This window comes from Myxocyprinus asiaticus, chromosome 46, assembly GCF_019703515.2.
Source record: "Myxocyprinus asiaticus isolate MX2 ecotype Aquarium Trade chromosome 46, UBuf_Myxa_2, whole genome shotgun sequence".
In the NCBI taxonomy this organism is placed as follows: Eukaryota; Metazoa; Chordata; class Actinopteri; order Cypriniformes; family Catostomidae; genus Myxocyprinus; species Myxocyprinus asiaticus.
In genome coordinates this window covers 3387500-3413167 of record NC_059389.1, presented here as the reverse complement: position 1 = coordinate 3413167, position 25668 = coordinate 3387500, and the positions used below count along the sequence as shown (strand labels likewise).

The 25668-nt window shown below is 36.7% G+C and overlaps 1 protein-coding gene across 1 annotated transcript in view; it reads right to left on the bottom strand.

Moving 5' to 3' along the window:
• LOC127436055 (neogenin) overlaps positions 1–25668 on the bottom strand; it is a 167797-nt gene that overhangs the window by 12276 nt on the left and 129853 nt on the right. The window contains exons 11-24 of the mRNA XM_051689971.1: positions 23850–23988; positions 20945–20994; positions 20300–20441; positions 18604–18714; positions 10496–10690; positions 10285–10380; positions 7230–7462; positions 5384–5522; positions 3475–3582; positions 3189–3383; positions 3016–3048; positions 2858–2917; positions 2556–2694; positions 49–257 (exon numbers count right to left, since the gene is read on the bottom strand). Of these exons, the coding sequence (XP_051545931.1) occupies positions 49–257; positions 2556–2694; positions 2858–2917; positions 3016–3048; positions 3189–3383; positions 3475–3582; positions 5384–5522; positions 7230–7462; positions 10285–10380; positions 10496–10690; positions 18604–18714; positions 20300–20441; positions 20945–20994; positions 23850–23988 (1849 nt within the window). The remainder of the gene's footprint in view (positions 1–48; positions 258–2555; positions 2695–2857; positions 2918–3015; positions 3049–3188; positions 3384–3474; positions 3583–5383; positions 5523–7229; positions 7463–10284; positions 10381–10495; positions 10691–18603; positions 18715–20299; positions 20442–20944; positions 20995–23849; positions 23989–25668) is intronic.

The following is a 25668-nucleotide window of genomic DNA, read 5'->3' as shown; positions in this document are numbered from 1 at the left end:
TTGTGATTCAAATAATTCAGAGAGAGAAAGTTCACGCCCTGCTCTCACCTCGTCTCTGATGGGAGGGTTCAGCGGTCGGGTCCGGGGCGGTTCGAGGGAGTGGTGTCTCGGTCATAACTGGGTTCGGTTCAGGTGATTTGTCCATGGGTTTAAGCTCCACACGCTCATGATGGATCCAGAGATCAGGAGGTTTCAGGTCTTTAGAAGAACTCAAGTATTTGTGAGAGCTGGTGTTGGACTTGCATGCTGCACGCTTCCTGAAAACGAACAAATGAACATCTGAACATTCAAACTCACTGAACAGGGTTCAGCACCTTTTGACCAAGGATTTTTCCAATCCTTTGTGATTATAAGAATTTTTAAAAAGCATTTAACAGAGATTAAATAATATATTTTTACTATATAAATTTAAAGGAGTAGTTCACCCAAAAAAGAAAATTCTGTTAATGGATACAAATACAATAAAACCACATTAAACGTAAGTTTGATGATGTTTGATGTTATTTATGTAGACGCCATATTTGATTTGGGTGATGTATACAGGAGTGGATCAATGATTTGATTTGAGAGTGAATAGTGAGTAAAATTATGGTCTGTTCATTACACAAAGTCATCGTTTGGCTTTAGAAGAGTTTATGGAGTTCGCCAGCCCTGCACTACTCACATTCATTATGAGGCAAAAAGACGTGGATTTTTTTTTTTTTTTAAATATTTAAAAATGCTTTAAATAGAATTAAAAAAAACAATTTTTTTTAAATAAAATTCTTTATATTATCTAAAAAAATGTAAAGTAAAAAAGTCATACAGGTTTGGAACAACACGAGGGTGAGTAAATTATGACAGAATTTTTATTTTCAGGTGAACTATTCCTTTTTTTTAAAAATCAATTTCTTGCATGGACAAGCACGGATTTAAAAGTCCAATTTTATTTTTAGCTTCTCGTATTTTGATCCAAGTAAGCTTTTTTTTATGCATTTACGCAACATTGTCGAAATGGTACAAACTGATTCTAATTAAACTCATGTGACATACAATAAACAAGAATTAGATCAGAAGTAATCAAAAAGTAATAAACTTATCCTGCCTTAAAATTTACATTACTGATTACAATTTTAGTCTTGTTATTTGTAATCAGTGCCAGATTACAATTCAGAAGTAATCTACACAGCACTACATATATATATATATATTTTTCTATAAATAATAATAGAATAGTGTGAAGCCTCCACACTCGCTAGGTCTCCACGGTAACGTGCTCAACAAGCCACGTGATAAGATGCATGGATTGACAGTCTCAGACGCGGAGGCAACTGAGATTCGTCCTCCACCACCCGGTTTGAGGCGAGTCACTACGCCACCACGAGGACTTAGAGCGCATTGGGAATTGGGCATGCCAAATTGGGGAAAACAAATAAAAAAATAAAAAATGATTATAAATAATTAATATATTTTCATATTATAATATATTATTATTTCATGGACTCCCCAAAATGCTTCAATTAGACAGGGTTAAAAAAGGTCAGACTAAATAACATTAAATAATTATTATAAAAAAATCATCCTTTTTAATTTGAAAATGCATTGATTTTGTTACGTTCACACCTATGTTTTGTAAACACCCTCCATTACGAAAAAGGACGTTTCAAACTTAAAAGGATCAGACATGACCGTAACCTCGTGTGACCCCCAACATGCGTGGACGTTGTATTTTGGCTTCGCTATATGCAACGCATAATTTAATTTAAACCGACTGATCTCAGTTCAGGAGACTCTGTGCTGTCAGTAAAGGGTTAAACTTTCGACGCACAGAGTCATGTGACAAAACAACATGGCGCTGATCACAGCGGAGTTTGTCTTTGGGAGAAACGCCAACAAAACTGCATCTGGTAAGAAACCTAAGTAAGTTTTTACACTGAAACCTGTTTGATTCAAAAGATTAGAGTCTCTAGTTTCATCCGATATGCCATTTTTAAATTTGAGCGATGTATCGCGAAATGGCACGCTGTTAAACACAATGTCCACATTCGTGGACTGTATGCTCAATTTCAGTTAAAATATTCACTGTACATTATCACATTGAGAATTAATGGATGCATCCAAAAAGCAGGAAAATTTTGCTTTCAGAGGCTTTATATAGAGTTAGGATGAAAATAAGGTGCATTTCAAACTGTTCTGAGACCAGTGCAGACAGACAGCACACTGGAGGTTAAGTCATTCACTAAATAGGGAGCAAGGGAGCATCCTATAGCTCTCTATGCAGTTAAGTGCATTCACTCCTAATTCTGCATTACTTAGAATCAGAATTAATTATGCTAATTTCTGATGTAATGTCTGTAACATCTCATGAATAATCAACACTTCTGGAAACATAATAAACAATATGACTTAAAAAAATCTGACTTTCTGTAACGGTATTATTTAAAATTTCACAAATTGTTTTTTTTTGCATGTTTCTTAGGCGTTACTAGTTACAAATAAAAAAGGGGAATGGAAAATGCACACAGCAGTCACGCGGGGGTCTCAGGAGGTTAAAGACAAAAGAGTGAAGTACACACTTCTTCTGGTGTGAGTTGGACCGGCGTGTACAGAGGACAGCTCCAACGACCACGGCAATGATCGTAAACACTCCGACTGAAACTATCACCACTATCACCAGAATATGATTCTCCTGACTGCCCGTGATGCCAGGCTTATCTGACAGAGAGAGAGAGAAAGAGAGTGAGAGAGAGAGAGAGAGAGAGAAAGAGAGTGTGAGAGAGAGAGAGAGAGAGAGAGAGAGAGAGAGAGAGTGTTACTTTACAGCAAGTCTGAATGAGACAACAGTGTCGGTCTTGAAAATATGCATCTTCTCATTTACCAATGTTGGATCCGATCCCGTGTTCCGGAAGTGTGGGGTGACCGGGTTTTACTTGCAGCCCTACAGATAACACATCAGCAACATCCAAATATCACACAATGCATTTGTCACATAATAATTGATGGAGAGAGAGAGAGAGAGAGAGAATGTTAAATTACCTTGATCACTCGACATTTTATCCGATGGTTCAGCTGAGCATAAAGAAAGAGAATTAGTATGCGAAAGAGAGAACGAGAGAACATAACACAATTACACCTGGTGTTAAGATGCGTTTCAGGTGGCATGTTAGAGGAAGATGGCAGATGATCTTCTAGAGAGATTACAGGTTTACCTTTAGGCGTTCTGAAGTGCACGGCGTCCGACATGGGCCCCATGCCCTTAGAGTTGCGTGCCTGGATCTTAAAGTAGTACGTGGTTTCGAGGGTCAGACCCTGAATCTGATGGGTCAGTCTGTTGCCCACCACGGGCTCCACGACCCAATCATGAACCTCAGCATTCACATCTGTGCTGTAGTAGATGATGTAACCTGACAGAGACAACGAAGCTTGTTTTTTTGGGCTGTACATTTTGAGGTAGAATTATTTCTCAATATTTTCACAGTGGGGTCGAGTGGGTACCTGTGATTTTGCCGTTGGCTTCAGTGGGCGGCTGCCAGTTAATGTTGATGATTCGTGGGTTTCCCTCTTTACTGATGACTGTCACATCTTTAGGGGCGGAGTTGGGAACTGGAGACAACATTTAGGGGACATTTTCAAAAGGTGCGTCCCAAACCGCACACTTCTGCACTATTTTATGCCATTTTGTAGTAGTGTTAGTAGTGCGAGAAGTACGTTTACACTGAAAATGCAGCAAAAAGAAGTGTACTTCAAGTACCCGTATGATGCACTTTTTCAACCGTCAAAACGGAGTGTGCAGTGTTGGACACTTCATACACTCAGCGCATGCGGCTTACCGTACATAGCGGAAGGGGCGGAGTTACCTGGCTGCGCTGCTGGTCTGACAAAACAGTTGTAAATAATGAAGAACATTGCAGCTAGTGAAACTTCAAGCTGTGTGAATATGTACATTGTTTAAGATGCAAGTGATGAAACTGATGTTGGCTAATGCGCTAAAGCTAGCGGCAACACATCACGTGCGTTTGAAACGTCACTTCCGTCAGCTGTTAAACGGCGAATGCTTCCGTGTAGTGAAAAAACGTGTTCCATATGCGATGATACTACACTTTGAAAATTCATACACTACATAGCTGAGTGCATATTATATTTATTAAGTGCACAGTGTATAGTGTGTCATTTGGGACACAGCTAAAATGTAGTAACGTCCCAACTGGTACACTTAACGTTTTTTCACTACACGGAAGCATTCGGCGTTTAACAGCTGACGGAAGTGACGTTTCAAATGCACGTGATGTGTTGCCGCTAGCTTTAGCGCGTTAGCCAACATCAGTTTCAACAATCGTATCTTAAACGATGTACATATTCACACAGCAAGGCGTGATGGTAAAGCATTCTGCTATCTATGGCAAGCTGCGTGCACTGAGTGTATGAAGTGTCCAACACTGCACACTCCGTTTTGACGGTTGAAAAAGCGCATCATCCGGGTACTTGAAGTACACTTCTTTTTGCTGCATTTTCAGCATTAACATACTACTCGCAGTACTTACACTACAAAATAGCGTAGAATAGTGCAGAAGTGTGCGGTTTGGGACGCACCTACTAATTAATTAAATATGCTCTAATTTTTGCATTATCCTTGAAAATAAAAATCTAAATTGTTTGGTAATTTTTTTTAGTTTTAACATAAAACTCGAATTTTTTGGTCATTTAAATAACACTCCATGAATAATGATTTTACAGACGTTGTTTCATACATTTAAAGCATGTTTATCGTGGAATATTTGCATTGTTTCACATACTACTTTTTACAGTATATACAGTATAAAGTAAAAAACATGACTCAATTTTATAATTTCCTTTTATCACAATTTGTCAATACAACCTTTCCTTGTTTCAAATATTTCAGAATACTATGCATAGCTAAGGAAAATACATTTTTGCAAGTCTACGCACAAATTTGTGGAATAAGTGGATATTAAACAAATCCTTCTGGAATATCTTTACAAACTTACGTGCAACATTTGGTTCATGTTGTTATAAGTGGAGTCTTTTTAGAATAAACAATTATTAGATGAAGGTACTGTTCATTTAGAATTAAAAGTATTATTACTATTTTTATTATTTTAATTTAAGTATTGTTTTGGGTTTTTGTTACAGACAAATTAAAACATACTGTACATTCTAGTTGTGGAAAATATGCACTGATGATTTTTTATTTTTTTATGTTCTAAACAAACAAAACAAGCAAACAAACATAATAAATAAGTATATTAGCATGCACTTTCTTTAAAGCACTGTTAAAGAGGAAATGCTATCAAAGAAGATAAGAAAAAAACATGAAATCGAAAAGCCATAATTTTGTAAAGCAAACATTGATGAATAATGGAAGTGTATTGGTGTGTGATCTTACTGGACTCAAAGGTGGTGCCGTGGGCCGTCATACTCCACGTACTACTCCTGCGGCTCTTAGTCACCATAACGGAGAACTCGTACAGTGTGTTGGGTTTCAGTCCCGTTACAGTATGGAATAGAGACGTGGTGTTTGCCGTCTGACAAATGAACCAACATAAAAACAAGCCACATATTCAGAAATGACTGCAGCATTTTCTCTAACAAGCAAAGAACATGATAGAAACGTAGAAAATAACGTAGAAAATATAAAGTATGGCTGTTTTCGGAATAGCAAACTATTGTACTATGTGTACTTGGCCAAATATCCAGTAAATAATGTCCAGTATAAGTACAGTATATCCTGTAGTATGCAGGTAGTACTGTATATTCCATACTACTTTTATATTGTGCAGTATGCAGCATGCAGTACACTAGTATTCCATACTATGTTTCATGAAATAATGTACAGTTTACAATGTACACTGTGTAGTATGCAGTGAGCAGTATACTAGTATTCCATGCTACTTTTAAAGAACGTCCAGTATGCAGTATATACAGTGTTGAATCCAGTAAGTGGAATACTAGTATTCCAAGCTACTTAAAATTAAATAATGCACCGTGTACAGCATATCCAGTGTAGTATGCAGTATACTAGTATTTCATACTATTTTTAATTCAATAATGTGCAGTATACCGTATATTCAGTTTAGTATGCTGTATACTAGCATTTAAAACTATTTTTTAAGAAATAATGTGCAGTTTACAATATACACTGTGTAGTATGCAGTGATCAATATAATAGTATTACATGATAATTTTATTGAAATAATGTCCAGTATACAGTATATACAGTGCAGTATGCATTAAACTAGTATTCAATACTACTTTTAAAGAAATAATGAGCAGTATACAGTATATACTGTGTAGTATCCAGTAAGTGGGATACTAGTATTCCATACTACTTTTAGAGAAATAATGAGCAGTATACAGTGTAGTATGCAGTAAACTAGTATCCCATACTACTTTTAAAGAAATAATGAGCAGTATACAGTATATACTGTGTAGTATCCAGTAAGTGGGATACTAGTATTCCATACTACTTTTCTGAGAAATAATGAGCAGCATACAGTGTAGTATGCAGTAAACTAGTATTCCATACTACTTTTAAAGAAATAATGAGCAGTATACAGTATATACTGTGTAGTATCCAGTAAGTGGGATACTAGTATTCCATACTACTTTTTTGAGAAATAATGAGCAGTATACAGTGTATACAGTGTACACAGTACACTACACAGTACACAGTACTAGCATGCTATACTACTTTGAGAAATAACATGCAGCATACAATATAACCTGTGTAGTATGCAGTAAGTAGTTCACATGCATTCCATACATTGTTTTATTAGAAATAATGTGCTTTTACAGAATACCAGTATTTCATACTACTAAAGATTTGTGCAGTATACAGCATGTATATACTGTGTAATATGCAGTAAGCAGTTTATTAGCGTTCCAAACAACTTTTAAAGAAAGTAGGTAGTATACTAGTATTCCATACTTCTTTTTGAGAAATGTGTGGTATACAGTAAACACTGTAGTATGCAGTAAGTAGTATACTAGTATTCTATTCTGAACTTAGCCAGTGGCTCTTACTGTAAGTATCTTGAAGTTCCACAAGTATGGATCATTTAAATGCACTCAAGTGTACACTAGAGGGTGCACAATGCACAGAAAAGTCTTACAGTTTCAGTCAGTGTCAGATACAGAGGACTGAAATACATCCATTAAATTAAAATGACTGTGGACTGAACTCTAAACAAATCCATAATGTCTAATTAAGTTCCCTATGGAAAGACTGATACCTTAAACTTTGCGTTAGCAGGAATGTTGGTCTTCCAGCGTATGGTGTAATATCTGGAATCGGTGATCTTCTGGTTCTTCGGGAGCGAGTTGTCGGCCCAGCTGACTTTGACGGTGTCATGGCTGAGGACGGTCGCCTGAACGCCCACCGGGGGCAGCATGGGTGTGGGGTCGGGTGCTGGGGTGTATGGGTTATTGAAGAGTTCATAGAAATCAATATCAGGGTCTATGGGGTCTGACAGCAGCGTTACACACAGACAGATGAGTCAAATGTAAATAATAATAAATAAAAAAAGCAATGGAAAACGTGAAAGCAACAGCAAAATCACATGGGTTTAAAACATATGGAGGGATTGGTTGGGGTTAGATGAGAATAAATGGATTTATGGTTCAGCAGATGGACAAATGAGAGGAAAAATGAATGAAGAGAGAGAGAGAGAGATTATTAGAAGAGAATATTGCTTATTTCATAAAAACAAATTATGTTTACAAATAGCAGCACTTACAATGGAAGTCTATGGGGCATGTGTACCGGAGGTTTTAAAATCAGAAATGTGAAGCACTCCTATTTAATTATTTTGTATAAAAATGTGTTTTATTTGAGCTGTAATGTATAATGTAATGTAACAGACCTTTTAGCAGCGGAACTACTTTTTTAGGCGGATGAACTTTTGGTTTTTCGTTACAGACGAAATTCCCGTTATGATTTTTCTTTACATATACAGTCCCTTATCTGGTATTCTTGTGCGTATTGTGCATAAGTGTCTATACTTTTAAAACAGTGCATTATTATAAACATAGCTGGGTTTAAAGGGGGGCTAGATTCACCCTAGATTTGCCTTAAGCCCCCCCAGAAACTTCTGATGCCCCCGCCCTGACTGAGAGTGAAATGATCAACATATCCCCCCCTAAACATATAAGTGTCCCACCAAAGATTGCATCTTATTACCAGCCCGGAATATATAAATGTAGAGCTCAGCTCAGCATTCGCTACTGATTTTAGATGTTTTTTCAGTAAATATCATAAACACTATATGTAAATAATTTCCAACAATGCAAAATCAGCAGAAAATGGACACAAACAAACACACTAAAGCTCGTTTTCGGCTAACTAGCTCATTTCTGGGTCACTTCACGCAGCTTCTGAACACAGAGTCTGTCAGGAAAACGTTGAATGAACGCAGCATCTTTGAAGCCCACATCGACATGCCGTGATTTTCCGCCCACAGACTTTAAAAAAAAAAAAGTGCTTGAGCTGATGCAAAACGAGACCTGACAGGACAGCGGGGGGTCTGGAAACCACTTACTGTGCCGCTTGCCTGTCTGAGACATCTGACGGTGAAGTGAGAGAAAGTTTTTGCTTGAGGTGAGGAAGGAGGTACGCGCACACACACATTTCACACCTGTAGGTTTCAGAGTACACTAGTTACCGTGACACCCGTGAGTCCCTGAACCGAGTGGGTGTGTGTTACCTGCCACCTCACATTTAAAACACACTTTAGCAAGTAAGACAATGTATTTTATCTACACGACTTAACGTCAGCCTGACAAGATTTGTTTGTGGCCTTCTAGAACCTCCTTTTGTTTTTCAGTGACATGCGTTTTTTCCTGATTTCCGTTGTTTTATTTTCAGCACATGAACAAACAACATGTCTGACAGTAGATAGTAGACATGTCATACACATATAATGCTGTGATTCTGCCTATTTATTCCAACATGATATTTACACCACAAAAAAATAATTTACTTAATCAGTATTTTAGTCTTGTTTTCAAAACAAAATATCTAAACACCCTTAAAATAATATTGCGTACTTGACAAGCCAAATGACATATGATATTAAGTCTCGTTTTCAGAGAAATCTGACAAAATTTAGCGAAAGCTTAAAACAAGAAAAAAAAAGTCTGCCAATGGGATTCCTTGGAATTACCTTTTATTTACTGGATTTGTATTTTTTTTAAAATCATGAACCTCGTTAAATTTAGTTAGATTTCTCTTTTAGCAAGATATTTTATTCATATCTTTATAATTCTTATTCATAGTTATTTGAGTTCTCAAATAATTGTATCTTGTTTTAAAGATGTTTTGATATTTTTACTGGAAAACAACACAAAAATTCTGAGTAATCACTGGAGTCTGATTCTTTCTGATTGTGTGGACACCAATCTACTAGTTAAAATGAGAACATTAAAATTAATTCAACTGTAATTAAACCATTTTAACGAAGAACTTGGGAGTTTTAAAACCATAGAACAGATTATCATACCGACCAAATTCATAATAAACAGTTTTGACAAGGTAATGACAACATTTTAGAATCTACACCATATAAGTTACTTTTTCAAATAAGTAACGGCCATTACGTAATGTGAGTATTCTATAGAAGTAACGCATTACTTTTAAAAATTTTCACCATAATACAGTTCCTTTTTCAAACAAGTACACAATAAGATTACTCTTCGGAAGTAACAAGTAATGTGTGACTAAATTTACACCATAATACCCATGTTACGTTACAAAATAAGTATCTCGCGTAATCAAATTACTCTTCGGAAGTAACAAGTAATGCATTACTTTAAAAATTTACACCATAATACTCGGGTTACTTTTTAAATTAAGTAACATGTGTTAAGTAATCTATTTACTCTTTGGAAGTAACAAGTAATACATTACTTTTACACCATAACACAAGTTTTGTTTTAAAACTTAAATGTGCGCTATTTATTTTAATGTTATTTTTTTCAATAACAAATAAAACTGAATGCCGATCAAAGAATATATCAACCTTTTAACAGTTTGGCCGCGTCCACACTAATCCGTTTTCGTTTACGCCTCTCATCCACATTTAGCATGGCATTTTACTGCACTGAAAATACAGTATTCTGAAAACACACTAACTTTACCGCATACTATGGAAAAAGGTGGCTTTAGGAAACCTAAAACATTTAAAAATATATATTGGATTAGTGTGAATGTGGCCTTAGTCTAGACACACACACAAAAAAATAAATCAATAGGTTAAAGTCACGTTTTTTGTTTGTGTAACTGTGTCTTACCGGACTGAGGCCTGGTGGTGGCGCTGTTGTAGATCGGAATTCCTTCGCCCATGTTGTTGAACGCTTTGAGAGTGATGACGTAATGAGAACTGGCATCTGGAGAGGAAAATGTAAATAGGTCACAATCAATCAACCAATTAGGATCAAGTATTCCAGAGAGCCGTGCAATAAAACTGATTATTTTTAGCATTAATAAAATGTCGACACCCACCAAGGTTATCAATGCTGTAGAAACGTTGCTTGTAATCCAGAGCGACCGTGTGGGCATGAGGGCTGCCGATACCGTATCCGATTTTATAACCTCGGACTAAAATGTCTTGATTGTCTGGAGGAGTCCAGCTCACCACAATTCTATTTACCAGTGGACGAACGTGCAGCGAGCTCGGGACTCCAGGTACCTGAGATTCTGCAATACATACATGCAATTAAAATGTAAGCAAGCATATGTTAAGCTTTCATAACTTCAATACGATTAAATGACTTAAATTATGTTCATTCCATGTATGGGAATTACACAAAGTGCAGGTTATGGCGAAGGAGAGTAATGTGAGCACCAGGGACTAAAAACAGTTCAAGGAACGAAAATGAAAACTGAAAAGGAACAAAAAGGAACAATTTTTGCAGAATGGAACCGAAAACAAGAACAAAGTCCCTTTCAATTGTTCCGGAGTGAAAACGTTATTTTTAAATGCTGCTTAGAAGTTAATAACCAATTAATTTTGTTCCGATAATTTTTTCATGAAACCAAAGACTAAAGGGTTTATCACAGTAAATTTTCCTGTTACCCAAAAAATGTGACTTCGCTCTTTTTAGTAGAACATGATAAGCATGTGCTTTGATTCTGAAGGAAACTGCTGCATCACACATTTCTTTGCCTTAATGCACATTGGATACACCGATCAGCCACAACATTAAAACCACCTGCCTAATATTGTGTAGGTCCCCCTCGTGTCACCAAAACAGCACCAACCCACATCTCAGAATAGCATTCAGAGATTATATTCTTCTCAGCACAATTGTACAGAGTGGTTATCTGAGTTACCGTAGACTTTGTCAGTTCGAACCAGTCTGGCCATTCTCCGTTGACCTCTCTCATCAACAAGGCGTTTCCGTCCACAGAACTGCCGCTCACTGGATGTTTTTTGTTTTTGGCATCATTCAGAGTAAATTCTAGAGACTGTTGTGTATGAAAATCCCAGGAGATCAGCAGTTACAGAAATACTCAAACCAGCCCATCTGGCACCAACAATCATCCATGCGATTATCTAATCATCCAATCGTGTGGCAGCAGTGCAGTGCATAAAATCATGCAGATACGGGTCAGCAGCTTCAGTTAATGTTCACATCAACCATCAGAATGGGGAAAAATGTGATCTCAATGATTTGGAGCGTGGCATGATTGTTGGTGCCAGATGGTCTGGTTTGAGTATTTCTGTAATTTTATATTTAGACCCCAGTGATCAAGCCAAATGCGACTGTGGCAAGGAACACAAAACTCCATAAGATGTTGGTTAATGGAGAAAAATAACCTTGAGAGAAACCAGACTCACTGTGGGGGCCAGTTCCCATCTGGCTAAACAACATGAATATAATGCCAATATTAATCTCACTGCATACTTATTATTAACATTATTAACTGTTCTTTTATTTCATTCTAACCGGTTAGCAATTGGAAAGGAGGCAGCAGAAAGCCAGAACCGGAACGAAAAAATACTGTTTCTGCTCAGAACGAACCGAAATTAAAAAAATTACGTTATTAATCCCTGGTGTGCACCACCAGTGGCACAAAAAGAAATTGCAATCTGTTTGTTTGAGCGGCCCTTCTGGATGCAACATAACATTAGTTCAAGTCAACCAATAGTGTGGTTTTGGGTGAGACTATCCGTTTGTCGACCAACGGCAGATGGGGTGGAGTACTGGAAATTTGTTTGAAAATAAGGTAATTATTTTTACAATTCTGTTTGGTTCTGCTAGTAACTGAAATAGTATGTCAAAGACAACAGCATATTTCCTATGGATTTGCATAGTATGCAACTGTGCATGCTAATATTGCCCACAAATTCTTTGGCTATGCATGTTGGTAAGCAATGTTATAGGATTTTAAATCTTTAAGTATGCAGTGAGCAGGTACGCCAGTATTGTGACTACAATTTCACAAAAATGGGTCTTGATACTGTATCAGAGAAACGTCACATTTATAGCAAAAGTATTTGTGGGCAATATTAGTGTGCTTGGATGCATACTTTGCAAATCATGTGACGAACACATGATTGGAATGACCCCGACGCACAAAATTAAAAGAGAAAGTTACAGTTTTTGACTTTTATTCCTCAATAGCAAAAAGAAACCAGGCCACCATGAGCTATGAAATTTGTGATCATAACTCTCCAAAAGTAGAATCTTTTTTGAAAAATAAATAATAATAATAATTATTGTAATTATAATAATATATATATATATATATATATATATATATATATATATATATATATATATATATATATATATATTAAATAATGAAAATAATAATAATAAACAATCTACAATAATCAACCTAGTCCCCTACTCTTATAGTGCATACTACAAATGATGGATAGTATGTAAATTGCGATTCAGTCTGTTAGCAAATTAGCATTTTTAACTAGCATTAGCACTTTAGCATCTTTTTACTGTAGAAAACCTTTAAAAAAATGCACCACATACATGAATCAATGTTGTCTTTAATGCATGACCAACCCAAGAGATAGTTCAGAAAACAATTTAAAAAGTAAAACCTGAAAGTAATTTCATGTCTACAGCATTATAAACCAGACACAAAATAGCACTGAGGTAAATTGCAGCAATTCAACAGCTTTCAAGCACAAACTCACTCACTTACAGTGAGCTAACTGCTTTAAGAGCAGAAAAATCCATTCTGTATTTGTTCTGGCAAAGCTTAAAAGCAAAACAGCATCGTTTCATTAGCGGTACGCCATTTGAATCTTAGCGGCCTGCGCTAATGTCCGTTCTGATTTATAAGGCAACGGCGGTAATTTCCAACAAAACCTTTTGGATTTAGAGTCATTAAATTGTCTCATTATTTCAAGCATTGGCCTGTTTGAAGGGCTAATTCAAGTAGGACAGGATAAAGAGGAGGCATTAGCATTTGTCAGATGCTTTTGTCAAACTATCTCAGAGCGATTTCTGTTTTAAACGACGGAAATGAGTCCAGGAGGATTTGTGCGCACACACACACTCCCATAGTGACTTGGTCCTTCTCTACGTCCAATTGTAACTGACAATACAAGCCATTAATCCAACTTAGTTGTTGTAATCAGCTGAAAAGCCTCTGTGTATCTGTTTGATTCCTTCATTTCACTCTGAATGCACTAAAACTTGCTCTTACTCAAATCAGCAGCTTCTTTCGATATAGAAATGCGGCTTTAATAGGAATATTCAGAGTTCAATACAAGTTAAGCTCAATCGAATTTGTGGCATAATGTTGATTACCACAAAAATTAATTTCGACCTGTCCCTCATTTTCTTACAAAAATAAAAAAATAAAATAAAAAAATAGAGGTTACAGTGAGGCACTTACAATGGAAGTGAATGGGGGCCAATTTTTGGAGGGTTAAAAGGTAGGGATGCACTGATACCACTTTTTCTCTTCCCATCCGATTCCGATATCAGAAATCTCAGTATCGGCCGATACCGATCCCAAGCCGATACCAGTGTATTTATTTTTGCATAATCAGTTTAAAATATTTTGCATTATTGTGTGGAACTAATTGGGTGTGCTCTTTAATATGTAAAGAAACACAAACCTCTAACTACACATTATTTCAATATAAATGTATAGCTTATTAAGAAACACTTTATTATTAACTAGTATACTGGATAATGTAGTCTTCAGTAAAAAAAAGAAACCAGTGTTTTCTTTTTGCCTTTTTTTTTAAATTTTTTTTATTTTTATGTTTCAACTTGCATCTGGACTTTAAAGGATTCAGATCTCTTTTTTGTTCAATTTAGCTGTAAGACATCAGTCCACTTTTCATTCACACAGTTATTTTTTGGAACCCATTCAACTTAAATATTGTAATAAATTGTAAACAAATACTAATGATGACAATAATAATAATAAATATAGCTGCAAGCAGCGATACCGGGGTCAAGCCAATTATTGGCACCATGAGCAGTAAAAGAAGCATTGTGACATGTTTTTGGTTAGAGTCCGATGAACAGTGTATGAGGAGTTAGAAAAAGTAAACTTTCAATCATAAAAAAAAACATTTATTTAAAAAATAACTAAAAATTGCTATATCTTAGAATTTTTGTGCAGTATGTGGCACTGTTCTGAAACTGCTCAGGTAGTATCTGGGCATGATGGTTATCATGCAGGAAAGTGTTCAAGAGTTATAAGCCAAAATAGGCATTTTTCTATCTCGTGACCAGTAGGGGGAAGTGCACCAAAATGCTGCAAGTAACCTCAGGACCAAATGGAGATGACACGTACCAAGTTTTGTCCCAATCCCTCAAAGCATTGCGGAGATACAACCTCAAGTTCAATTTTGCACATTCTTCATCGAATTCGTTGAAGCGCCATTCGAAAACGGTATAGGTTATCAAAATTCTGTGAATACATTTTTGTCGTGAGTGCCTCTAGATGATGCAGGCCAATTTTTGTGCAAATCGGACAAACAGTCTAGGAGGAGTTCGAAAAAGTAGGTTTTCAAAACATTTAAAAATGGTGGACAGGAAGTTTGCTTGATCATGACATAATTGGTATCATTGTTCTCGGCATGAACCACGGAATCTATTAAGACAAGTCTCATGACAGTAGGCAAAAGGAGTCAATAGCTATTCGCATTTTTAGAAATAGCATTATAATTTTTGACCACAAGGTGGCGCTGTCCCGAAACTTTTTCAGTCCCTTCAGAGTATGGTGCCAAAGACACATCGAGTTTCATAACGATACGCCAAGTTGTTCATAAAATACAGTATTTTATGACTAAATTCAAAATGGCCGACGTCCAAAATGGCCAACATAGGAATTTTTCATATCGTTGGACTCGCTATACCCCACTGAATCTAATGAGACCAATTTGATGATTTTACGACAAACTGTTCTTAAGTTATAAGCAAAAATGTGCTTTTTTTATTTCTCATGACCACTAGGTGGCACTGTTCCGAAACTGAGCAGGCACCCTCGAGTCATGGTGCCTATGACAAATAAAGCGTTACGGAGATATACCCTCATGTCCATTTTGGCGTGCTCTTCATCAAATTCGTTGAAGCGCCATTCGAAAATGGTATGGTTTATCAAAATTCTGTGAATTACTTTTTGTCGTGAGTGCCTCTAGATGATGCAGGCGAATTTTCATGCAAATCGGACAAACAGTCTAGGACGAGTTCGAAAAAGTAGGTTTTTCAGAAAATTCAAAATGGTGGAAAAATGTTCATGATGGAAAATGATGTCATAGGGTGCAATCGAATCTTCTTGAGCCAAAAATAATTTAATTTCTAGGACTCATGGTTCAAAAGTTATTAACATAAACATGAGTGCAAATTTGGGCAGTTGTTGGTGCTAGAGGGTTTGTGGTAGAGACGCCAAATTTGCTGCAGTAACAGATCAGACTGTCCTCTATTTCTGTACCAAATTTCATAACTTTCCCGCAAGCGGTTCTATGGGCTGCCATAGACTCAAGAGCAGAAGAAGAAGAAGAAGAAGAAGAAAACTAACGAAAACAATAGGGGTCTTTCGCCCCTTCGGGGCTTGACCCCTAATAATAAATTGTTATTAATATTATTGACTTTTAATTTTAATTTTAAATACAACAGTAATATATTTAAATCGTGCACTTTTTAAACCATCACGCTTTTATTTTGACATTCTAAATTCTCCAGGAAGTCCTGTATGTGTCTGGTTGTAGTCAAGTTCATAGTAGTTTAATTCACGTTTTATTCAAATTCTGGTCAAATGCACCGCCGTTCTAAATGCATATTATAAGTGAACTGAACTATTGAGCATCTACATCTGAGATGTTGTTCGTGAGTAGCGCTCAAATATCGCGCACCACTGTGAAGGCTAAAAATAGCCGCGAGTGCATCACCAGCCTGTGCGTGAGTTTGTGTCAACAGAGCAATGCCATTCACTAACTGGCGCTGCGCATACTATATATTACTTATTAAACAGCCTTTTGTGATTCACAGAGCTATCACACGTGTTCAAGTGACTTTGAATAAAATGTACGAGTCATATGAACTACTTCAATGGTGTTTTTATGGTTCTTTTATGTCACTTTTGGAGCTTGACAGTAACGAACATGACTAACACAATATCGGATTTGGATCGGGCTCATCGGACCGATACCGATCCGTCTAAAAGTTTCAGTATCGGAGCCGATACCGATACAGGTATCGGATCGGTGCATCCCTAAGAAGCTTATAAATTTATTAAAAAACTTACATTATAACTTCTGATAAAACTTGTGTAATATTTGAGTGGTAAAGTTGTTTAAATTATCACTTTTATGGTTGTTTTAGGGTTTTAAGGTTTACGGCGTTTCATCGTCATTGCAACGAAATAGCAAAATTGGATATAACTTTAAAGGTTAATAAGCGATTTTATGACACTAAAATCATGTTAACACAGATATTGTTTACGACTTGTGGCTATACTTTGGAAACAGTGAGTATTTTAACATTTACGGATTGGCCCCATTGACTTGCATTGTAAGTGCCTCAATGTAACCCATATTTTTGCTTTATTTTAAAGAAAAAGAGGGACGAGTCGTAATACATTTTTGTAGTAATCAATATTATGCCACATTATGTTGATTGAGCTTAACTTGTATTGAACCCAGAATATTTCTTTAAATTACTGTTATGTTGCAAAAGCAATGCAGCCTATTTCATGATCATTAATTTTTTATGCATTGTAACACACATTTCATGACAATCAAGCACATTTCTCCCAAAAATTACTGTAATGCGAAAAAAAAGATTAATTACTGTAGAGTGAAAAAAAATCTCATTCTCATTAATGTATCGCAAAAATAATTTTCATTTTCATTATGGTAACATAAGTTGTATTTGATTTTTTTATTTTCAATATTGAAACGGGTAAACAATTCGCATGCGTAAACAATTAGCACGGTCATTATGGTTAAGTGACAAAAATTATTCTCATTACTGTAACCCATAAACAATTGCATTGTCAGTACATTAAAGTGAAGAAAATCTCATTATTGTTACGGTAAAGTGAAAAAAAAAAAATCTCATTCTCGTTACTGTAACGCGTTAACAATTCTCATTGGCATTACGGTAAAGTGAAAAAACTTATTATCATTGCTGTAATATATTAACGAAAACCATCCTTTGATTTATTTTCTATAAAAAATGGCATAATTTCAGTACAACATCATGATGTATCAAAACTACTGTAATGAATACTTGTTCTTTACAAATGTATATTTCTCATCTTTTTTTTCTTCTTCTTTTTTTTTTAGAATACATTTAATATCTGAATGAATGGGGGGGGGGGATTAATGTCAGTGTGATTTTCCTCAAGTTGTTGTAACTGACTCAGCAGTGATGTGCTGCGTAAAATTGTATTTTTGTTTGCATCTTGAAGCATTTTGAAAAATAGTCTCTAAACAGACACATTAATCCTAATAATTTAAAGGTTTTTCAACATAACAATGGAAGTGCGTTAAACAAGTGCCATTTCCCCAGACCTCCCCTCTAAAGGATGAGAGCCATCGCTGTCAGAGAGCGTTTACAACACTCCTCTGGTAAAGAGGTGAATTATGCAGCGGCTCTTTCAGTATTTATGCACTGCAGTCTATCTGAAAGCCACTGTTTGATCTGTGGGAAACAACGGCACTCGTTCAAGCTCTTCACACACTGGACAAACAAATCTGCCAGTCCATATCAATCCACCACACTCTCTAAGAGGGAATTTACACTCACAAAAAGGTTGCGAGAATAAACGGGTGTAAGCTATCAGAAACAAATGTACTATGTAACTTTAATGCTTTTTTAGAGCACCACAGTATTAGCTTAGCATCATGCTAATGCTAGTCTCTATCAACAGTTGAATCTCTTGTGTGCTATACAGCATAAGCACAATCACAATCTGTATGACATGTGGAGTTGCTGCTTGATGTCGAGTGCTCCAAATCAGTCACTTATGAGGCTCCATTTGAGATAGTATGCTGCCTATGTAGGTAGCAGACAGCAAGGCAGCTCACTTAGTTTTAGAACAGAGCTAAAATGGGCTCCAAACGTGAACTATTTTCTATTTTCTGATGTTTTAACGCGTGTCTGCGGGTTTCTTACCGTCCAGATCGTTCTCAAAGGTTTCCGCTGTGATCCACTCTGTCGTTGGTCCAGTGCCGTTTATAGTGGTGGCCGACACTCTAAACGTGTAGACCTTTCCCTTCTCCAGACCTTAATGACAACAAAACCAGCATCGATATCAAGATTCAGCTAACAAAAATGCTAAATATCTATTGACTATACAACCTAAAAACTCAGGACATTCCTTTAGATTTATGAATGTTATCACGTTGAACTACATTTTATATTTTCTGAAGAAAATGTAAGTGTTTGCTTGGCTGTGCAAAACTCACGGCTACAATGCTAGGCTGTAGCGGGCGGTTGCCAGTGCATTGCTTAGCTGTTGCTTAAGTGTTCTGATGGGTTTTTAGCACATTGCTATGTGGTTGCTAGGGTTTTCAGGGTGGTTATTTACTGGCCCAAGTCAAAATAGCCCACCACCCCATTTCTATGGTATTCTGTCCTCTTTTTTCACCATTTTATTTTATCCCCTTTTCTCCCAATTTGGAATGCCCAATTCCCACTACTTACTAGGTCCTCGTGGTAGCGCGGTTACTCACCTCAATCCGGGTGGCGGAGGACAAGTCTCAGTTACCTCCGCTTCTGAGGCCGTCAATCCGCACATCTTATCACGTGGCTTGCTGTGCATGACACCGCGGAAACTCCCAGCATGTGGAGGCTCATGCTCACCTTCCTCGATCCACGCACAACTTACCACGCCCCATTGAGAGTGAGAACCCCTAATCACGACCACGAGGAGGTTACCCCATGTGACTCTACACTCCCTAGCAACCAGACCAATTTGGTTGCTTAGGAGACCTGGCTGGAGTCACTCAGCACACCCTGGATTCAAACTCGCGACATCAGGGGTGGTAGTCAGCGTCAATACTCGCTGAGCTACCCAGGCCCCCTTTTTTCACACATTTTAATGTACCAGGCAAAAATGTAAATATGTTATCTTTAAAAAAAGTAATAGCCACATTTCCTCAAGAAACTGCATGATTTGAGATATCATTCATTGCCTTGAATTCCAGTAAAAATATATAAACATTCTTTTTTTTTTGTGGCATTTCTCCCCTTTTTCTCCCAATTTGGAATGCCCAATTCCCAATGTGCTTTTAAGTCCTCGTGGTGGCGTAGTGATTCCCTCAGTCCGGGTGGTGGAGGACAAATCCCAGTTGCCTCCGCTTCTGAGACCGTCAACCCATGCATCTTATCACGTGGCTTGTTGAGCGCGTTGCCACGGAGACATAGCGCGTGTGGAGGCTTCACACCATTCACCGCGGCAACCACGCGGTAAACCCTCTTACTTGGTCGTTAGTAATTCCAGACTTACTTCCTGTACAGAAAACCCGCCTCTGGTCATCAATGGCTGCTCGCGAACAGCTTTGACCCGCCCTCAAACACTACACTAAGCGGTAGACCAATCACAACAGACTGGGACATCTGACCAATCAGAGCAGTGTAGGCTCTCTGAAAGGCGGAGTTTAGAATGAATCCTTTAGAACGGATCATTGAACGAGTCGTTTCTGACACTGGGAAAAAAAAGGTAATGCTGCAATTTAAATTATGAGCAAATTAAAGTGTTTTTTGACCTTGGATGCATGTAAATCTATTGTATGAGACCTTTAAAACAAAATTAGGCACGTTTAAAAACCATAATAGGTGCTCTTTAAATGACTGCCATATGTTGTACCATCAATAAGCTGATAGAGTTGTGTGGTTGACACTTCAATTGCATCCGCTTTTCTGAGTCCTTTCCGGTAGCGTAATTTATATACCGTCAGTTCTCCGTTTAAAGTGCCAGGGGGAGGCGGTTGCCATCGGACCATGATGCTCTATGACAGAAAACAGTACACACAGTCAGACTGAAGACAAAGCAAAGACAGTTCATCACAGGTAGAACCATTCACCAATTGTATTAATTTTAATTGAGACTGCTGGCCCTTTTGAGCTTATTATATAAACGTCTAGAGGTATGACGTTCTTCAGGTTAAGCCTAAAAGACAGGAAACTGTCAGAGCTAATGCTTTCATATCTCACGACTTCATTTAAAACAGACAGCTGGGAGGTGCACAGCCCTTAGGCTATGCAATAATAAATGAAAAATAACAAAATCAAAGATCCTAATGGAAAAGCAGAGCTAATCTGGAATCAGATTTGATTGCCAGATGCCTTATCTAAAGAAAACTTTCCAGACAGAGAGAGAGAGAGAAAAAAAGAGCCACTTCATTTGGTCGGCTGATAACTAATCGTTGAAGGGACAGTTCAATATTTACTAATGAAAAATGACTAACATAGCACGGAGTACGTATTAGTAGAACGCTTAAGAGTATCTTACCGTTGAATTGAGGACCTCTAGGGTAAGGTTCTGTGGAGGGGCGCTTGGTACTGCAAGAAAAAAAAAATATAAAAAGAATAAAGTAACCACAGCGCCACTCGCTGTCCCCATAAGACCCCGAACTTCCGCGGCCGATAGCACGACTGAAAAAATTGGCTTATCTGCTGAGACCCACATTGAAAGACTCTATGACAAGTGTTTATTTTTTAACGCGGCCGTGGGTGTCGATTTTATCTCTTTTATATTGCTCGTTTTACATCTCTTTTTCTTTCAAATTAACATTGGAGGATTACGTGGCAGAGATGTTAGCAGCCGTTAAAAATGAGCTGTGTTTATACACGACCGTGTGTATGATAAGTTAACTCTGTTACTGCTCCCTTTAATAAAATAATTCATTGTCTTATTTACACAGTTGTTTGCATGATTTCCTTTTGTCATGTCCCCAATCGCTGTGGAGTGTGTGATTACAGCAAAACCTGTCACACACTCGCTGTCTTCCCTTAGGTCCTTTTCTGACAGGATGCCTCCCTCATATCCATGCCTCTGCCTCCCACAGAGAAAGAAAAGAATGAGAGAGAGAAAGAGAGACACACAGAAAGAGAAAGAGGCTCTGTTCCAAAACCTATTAAGCTGCCTATCAATACAGAATATTAAGGCACCATAATAATGCATTGCGATAAGTAAAAATACTTCTATTTCATTCAGTACCGATAAGTATTGCAATAAGACACGGGCTGAACACATCAAGGTTATCACTAATGACCACAATCACAGATAAAAAATAGCAGTGAAATAATTTTTAACAAAAAAAAAAAGAAAAAAAGAAAAAAAAACGAAAACTAAACAGATACTACAATATGAACAAAAACTAAGTACAATCATATAGAAAATGCCTTTAGTTTTTGTATTTTCAATAAATGTTGGATGATCTTATAATCTTAATTCTGATGTCTGACTTTTGGTGTAATTAATGTAGTTAAATACCCCTTAAACTCTTTTGGACTTGCCGGTGGGTCCAAAGGGGGGCGCTATATCACGAAAAAAGTTTACGCTTAAAACGTTAAAATTTCCGAATACATAAGTCTGACATATTAGGTATCATTTGAAAGCTTAGAATCTGAACTTTTCAGAGATAACCATCACTTCTGCATTTATGTTACATAAAATAACAAAACAAGGCCTCAAAACATTTGCGTTGAAAATTAGCGCCCCCTAGAGGTAATGGCTTAGAAATATTTATATAATAATAAAAGTCCTTCACATAGCAAATGGACAAGTCATATATCAAATGTGACTGCACAGTTTATTTTGTTGCCCTAATACCACAGTTCTAAAGTTTTTCAAAAGAATCACAAAGTGAAATATGATTTCTGTAAGTCACCAAATATAAACATCTCATTTATGCGCCAATAACTGCTGCTGTAAGACCCAAATAGCTAAAAACTTATATCTGCTTTTACCTTAGGAAGTTCTCTAAAAAAATTGCCATTTTTTACTTGTCTGTGAGCATGCTCAGCTGAATAATGCAATGTTATATCTTAGATGTCCAGAACAAGATATGCCATCCACCAGGAAATGCATGCTAAACAAATCATCAGAAAAACATGTTTTCAACTCTTGATGATAAAATGTTATATATATATCATCAGGGAGGATCTCCACTTTCTAATGACACCTAGATTGAGTTTCTAGTCCACTCAGATGCCGAGATATTCAATGAAACAATGAGGGTGGTGCTTGAACTGAAAATTAGACTGAATGTCTATGGACGAGCACATCTGTGAGGGCTAAAATGCTTTAGAGCGCCACCTACATTTCAGATCTGTATATTGTGATGGAATGTGATAGAGAACAAATTCTTTCTTCTAGTTTTTGCTGCTATTTAGTGGAATGAAATAAGACTTTTCAAAGTGAGGTAGAGTGAACAGAACCAGAATTACATGCTTACAAAGTTAGGACAAAAAAAAAAAAAAAAATGTTTATCATAAGATTACATACACAATATTATTTATGAATGAGACTTTTTTTATTTGGGGGGATTTCTGATCAAATGTGACCAATTTTTTGCAATTAGTTCACAGTTTGTGTGAATGGTGTGCTTTTAAATATTAGTGTGAAAAATTGCAGGCAGCAGCCCAAAAATTATTCAAGAATGATCCAACTGATTCACAACCCCTTGATTAGATTTTATTGCAATTATTGTGCAATCCAGTGAAATGGATGCTGTGTAGGTGGCAGCTCTTAGGATCCACCACTGACATCTGTAGGATGGGAGGTGCATACAATTTTTTTTTTTTTACTTTTAATGTTCAACACAATTTTTAAAAGGCAGAGATTTTAAGAAAACTCTTTATGGGATCTTCCAAATTAATAAAATAAATCTGATTAATTATTTGGAATCAGATTAATCAGGAAATGTATATTTTTATCCGGTCCTAGCGCAGCTTTACACATTTGAGAAGAAAACAACCAATTGTTTTAAAAAACTGTGTGTGTGTGTGATTTCACAGCCAAATAGCAGAATATGCTGCAAAACACAACAGCTTTACTTAACTGTCTGATAACATTTACCTCCCTGAATGTGAATTGTTTATCATGAAGTGTAAAATAAGGCGATTGTGTTAGCGTGTCATTTAAACTCTTACAGTGCTTACTGTTTACCATGGCGGAGAGATGACTGACATCTCTCGTCACAACACTTACACCACAACATGCTCATGAATACTAACATCAATTTATTGACAAATCTAAGTGTTATGTCAAATATACGTCAAAGTCGAGGCCCTTTTAAGTGCTTTTTGAAGTCCAAGTCGAGGCAGAGAGTTAAAGTCAAACAGGCACCAAGGCAAAACATGTCAAGAGGTTTGAAGTAACTCATTTAAAAGTCAGAATTTATGAATCTCACCGTCAGACAGTGTTCGGACTGTTACGTCCTCAGTAGACACACCAGGACCATGTTTGTTGTACGCCACCACTCTGAAAATGTATTCTGTAAACTTCTTAAGCCCTGTCATCGTGTATGACAAACCTGTGACCTCCATGTCCTGCGGAGAAAGAGAAATCAAGAATCATGAAAATGTATTATTAACAGAGCCATATTATGCACTTTTGTAGCATTTTATGGTCAACGTTTCTTGCCACAACGACAGGCGCAATATAATTTTTATGACTACTTCCACTCTCTCTCTCACCCAATTAAACAGGTCTAATTTAAAGAGTTCTATATGTAAATGTCCTCTGCTTCCAACGGATAACATCTTTACATGTGAAATCAACCTTTTATGGCAGTACCATGGAACAGTGATGGTATCAGACAGTAATACAATGGTACTGTATAATTATCATATTAATATTGACATGGTACTCCAGGGTACAAAAAACACACCATGGTATTACCACAGTGCCATGTCCACACAAAAAAATGGTATTACCACAGTAACTCATCCAAAAACATGATATTACCATGGTACCATGTCCAAAAACACGGTATTACTATGGTAACACATCCAAAAAACGTATCACCACAGTAACAAATCCAAAAAATGGGTTTACCATGGTAAAATGTCAATTGTTTTTGCATTACAATGATAAAATCCTAAAACTTGATATTACCATAGTAACATGTCCTAAAACATGGTATTACCATGGTAACACATCCTAAAACAGTGTATTGCCATGGTAAAACATCCTAAAACATGGTATTACCATGGTAACATCCAAAAACATTGCATTACCATGGTAACATGTCCAAAAACATAGTATTACCATGATAACACTTTCTAAAACATGGTATTACCATGGTAACATCCAAAAACATTGAATTACCATGGTCCAAACTGAATAACCTGTCCAAAAACATAGTATTATCATGGTAATATTGTCCTAAAACATGGCATTACCATGTTAACACATCCTAAAACATGGTATTTCCATGGTAACATGTACAAAACAGTATTACCGTGGTAAAACAACCTAAAACATGGTATTAACACGGTAACACATCCAAAAACAGGGGTATGCCATGGTAACACATCTTAAAACATGGTATTACCATGGTAATATCCAAAAACATTGCATTACCTTGGTAACATGTCCAAAAACATAGTACTACCATGGCAACACATCTTAAAACATGGTATTACCGTGGTAACACATCCAAAAACATTGCATTACCATGGTAACATGTCCAAAAACATAGTATTACCATGGCAACACATCCTAAAACACGGTATTACTATGGTAACACATCCAAAAACATAGTATTACCATGGTAACATGTCCAAAAACATAGTATTACCATGATAACACATCCTAAAACACGGTATTACCATGGTAGCATCCAAAAACATTGCATTACCATGGTAACAGCCCAAAACATTGCATTACCATGGTAACATGTCCAAAAACATAGTATTATCATGGTAACATGTCCTAAAACATGGTATTACCATGGTAACACATCATAAAACAGAGTATTGCCATGGTAAAAAGTCTTAAAACATGGTATTACCATGGTAACATCCAAAAACATTGCATTATCATGGTAACATGTCCAAAAACATTGCATTACCATGGTAACATGTCCAAAAACATTGTATTATCATAGTAAACATACTAAAACATGGTATTACCATGATAACACATCCAAAAATAGGGTACTGCCATGGTAACATGTCTTAAAACATGGTATTACCATAGTAACATCCAAAAACATAGTATTACCA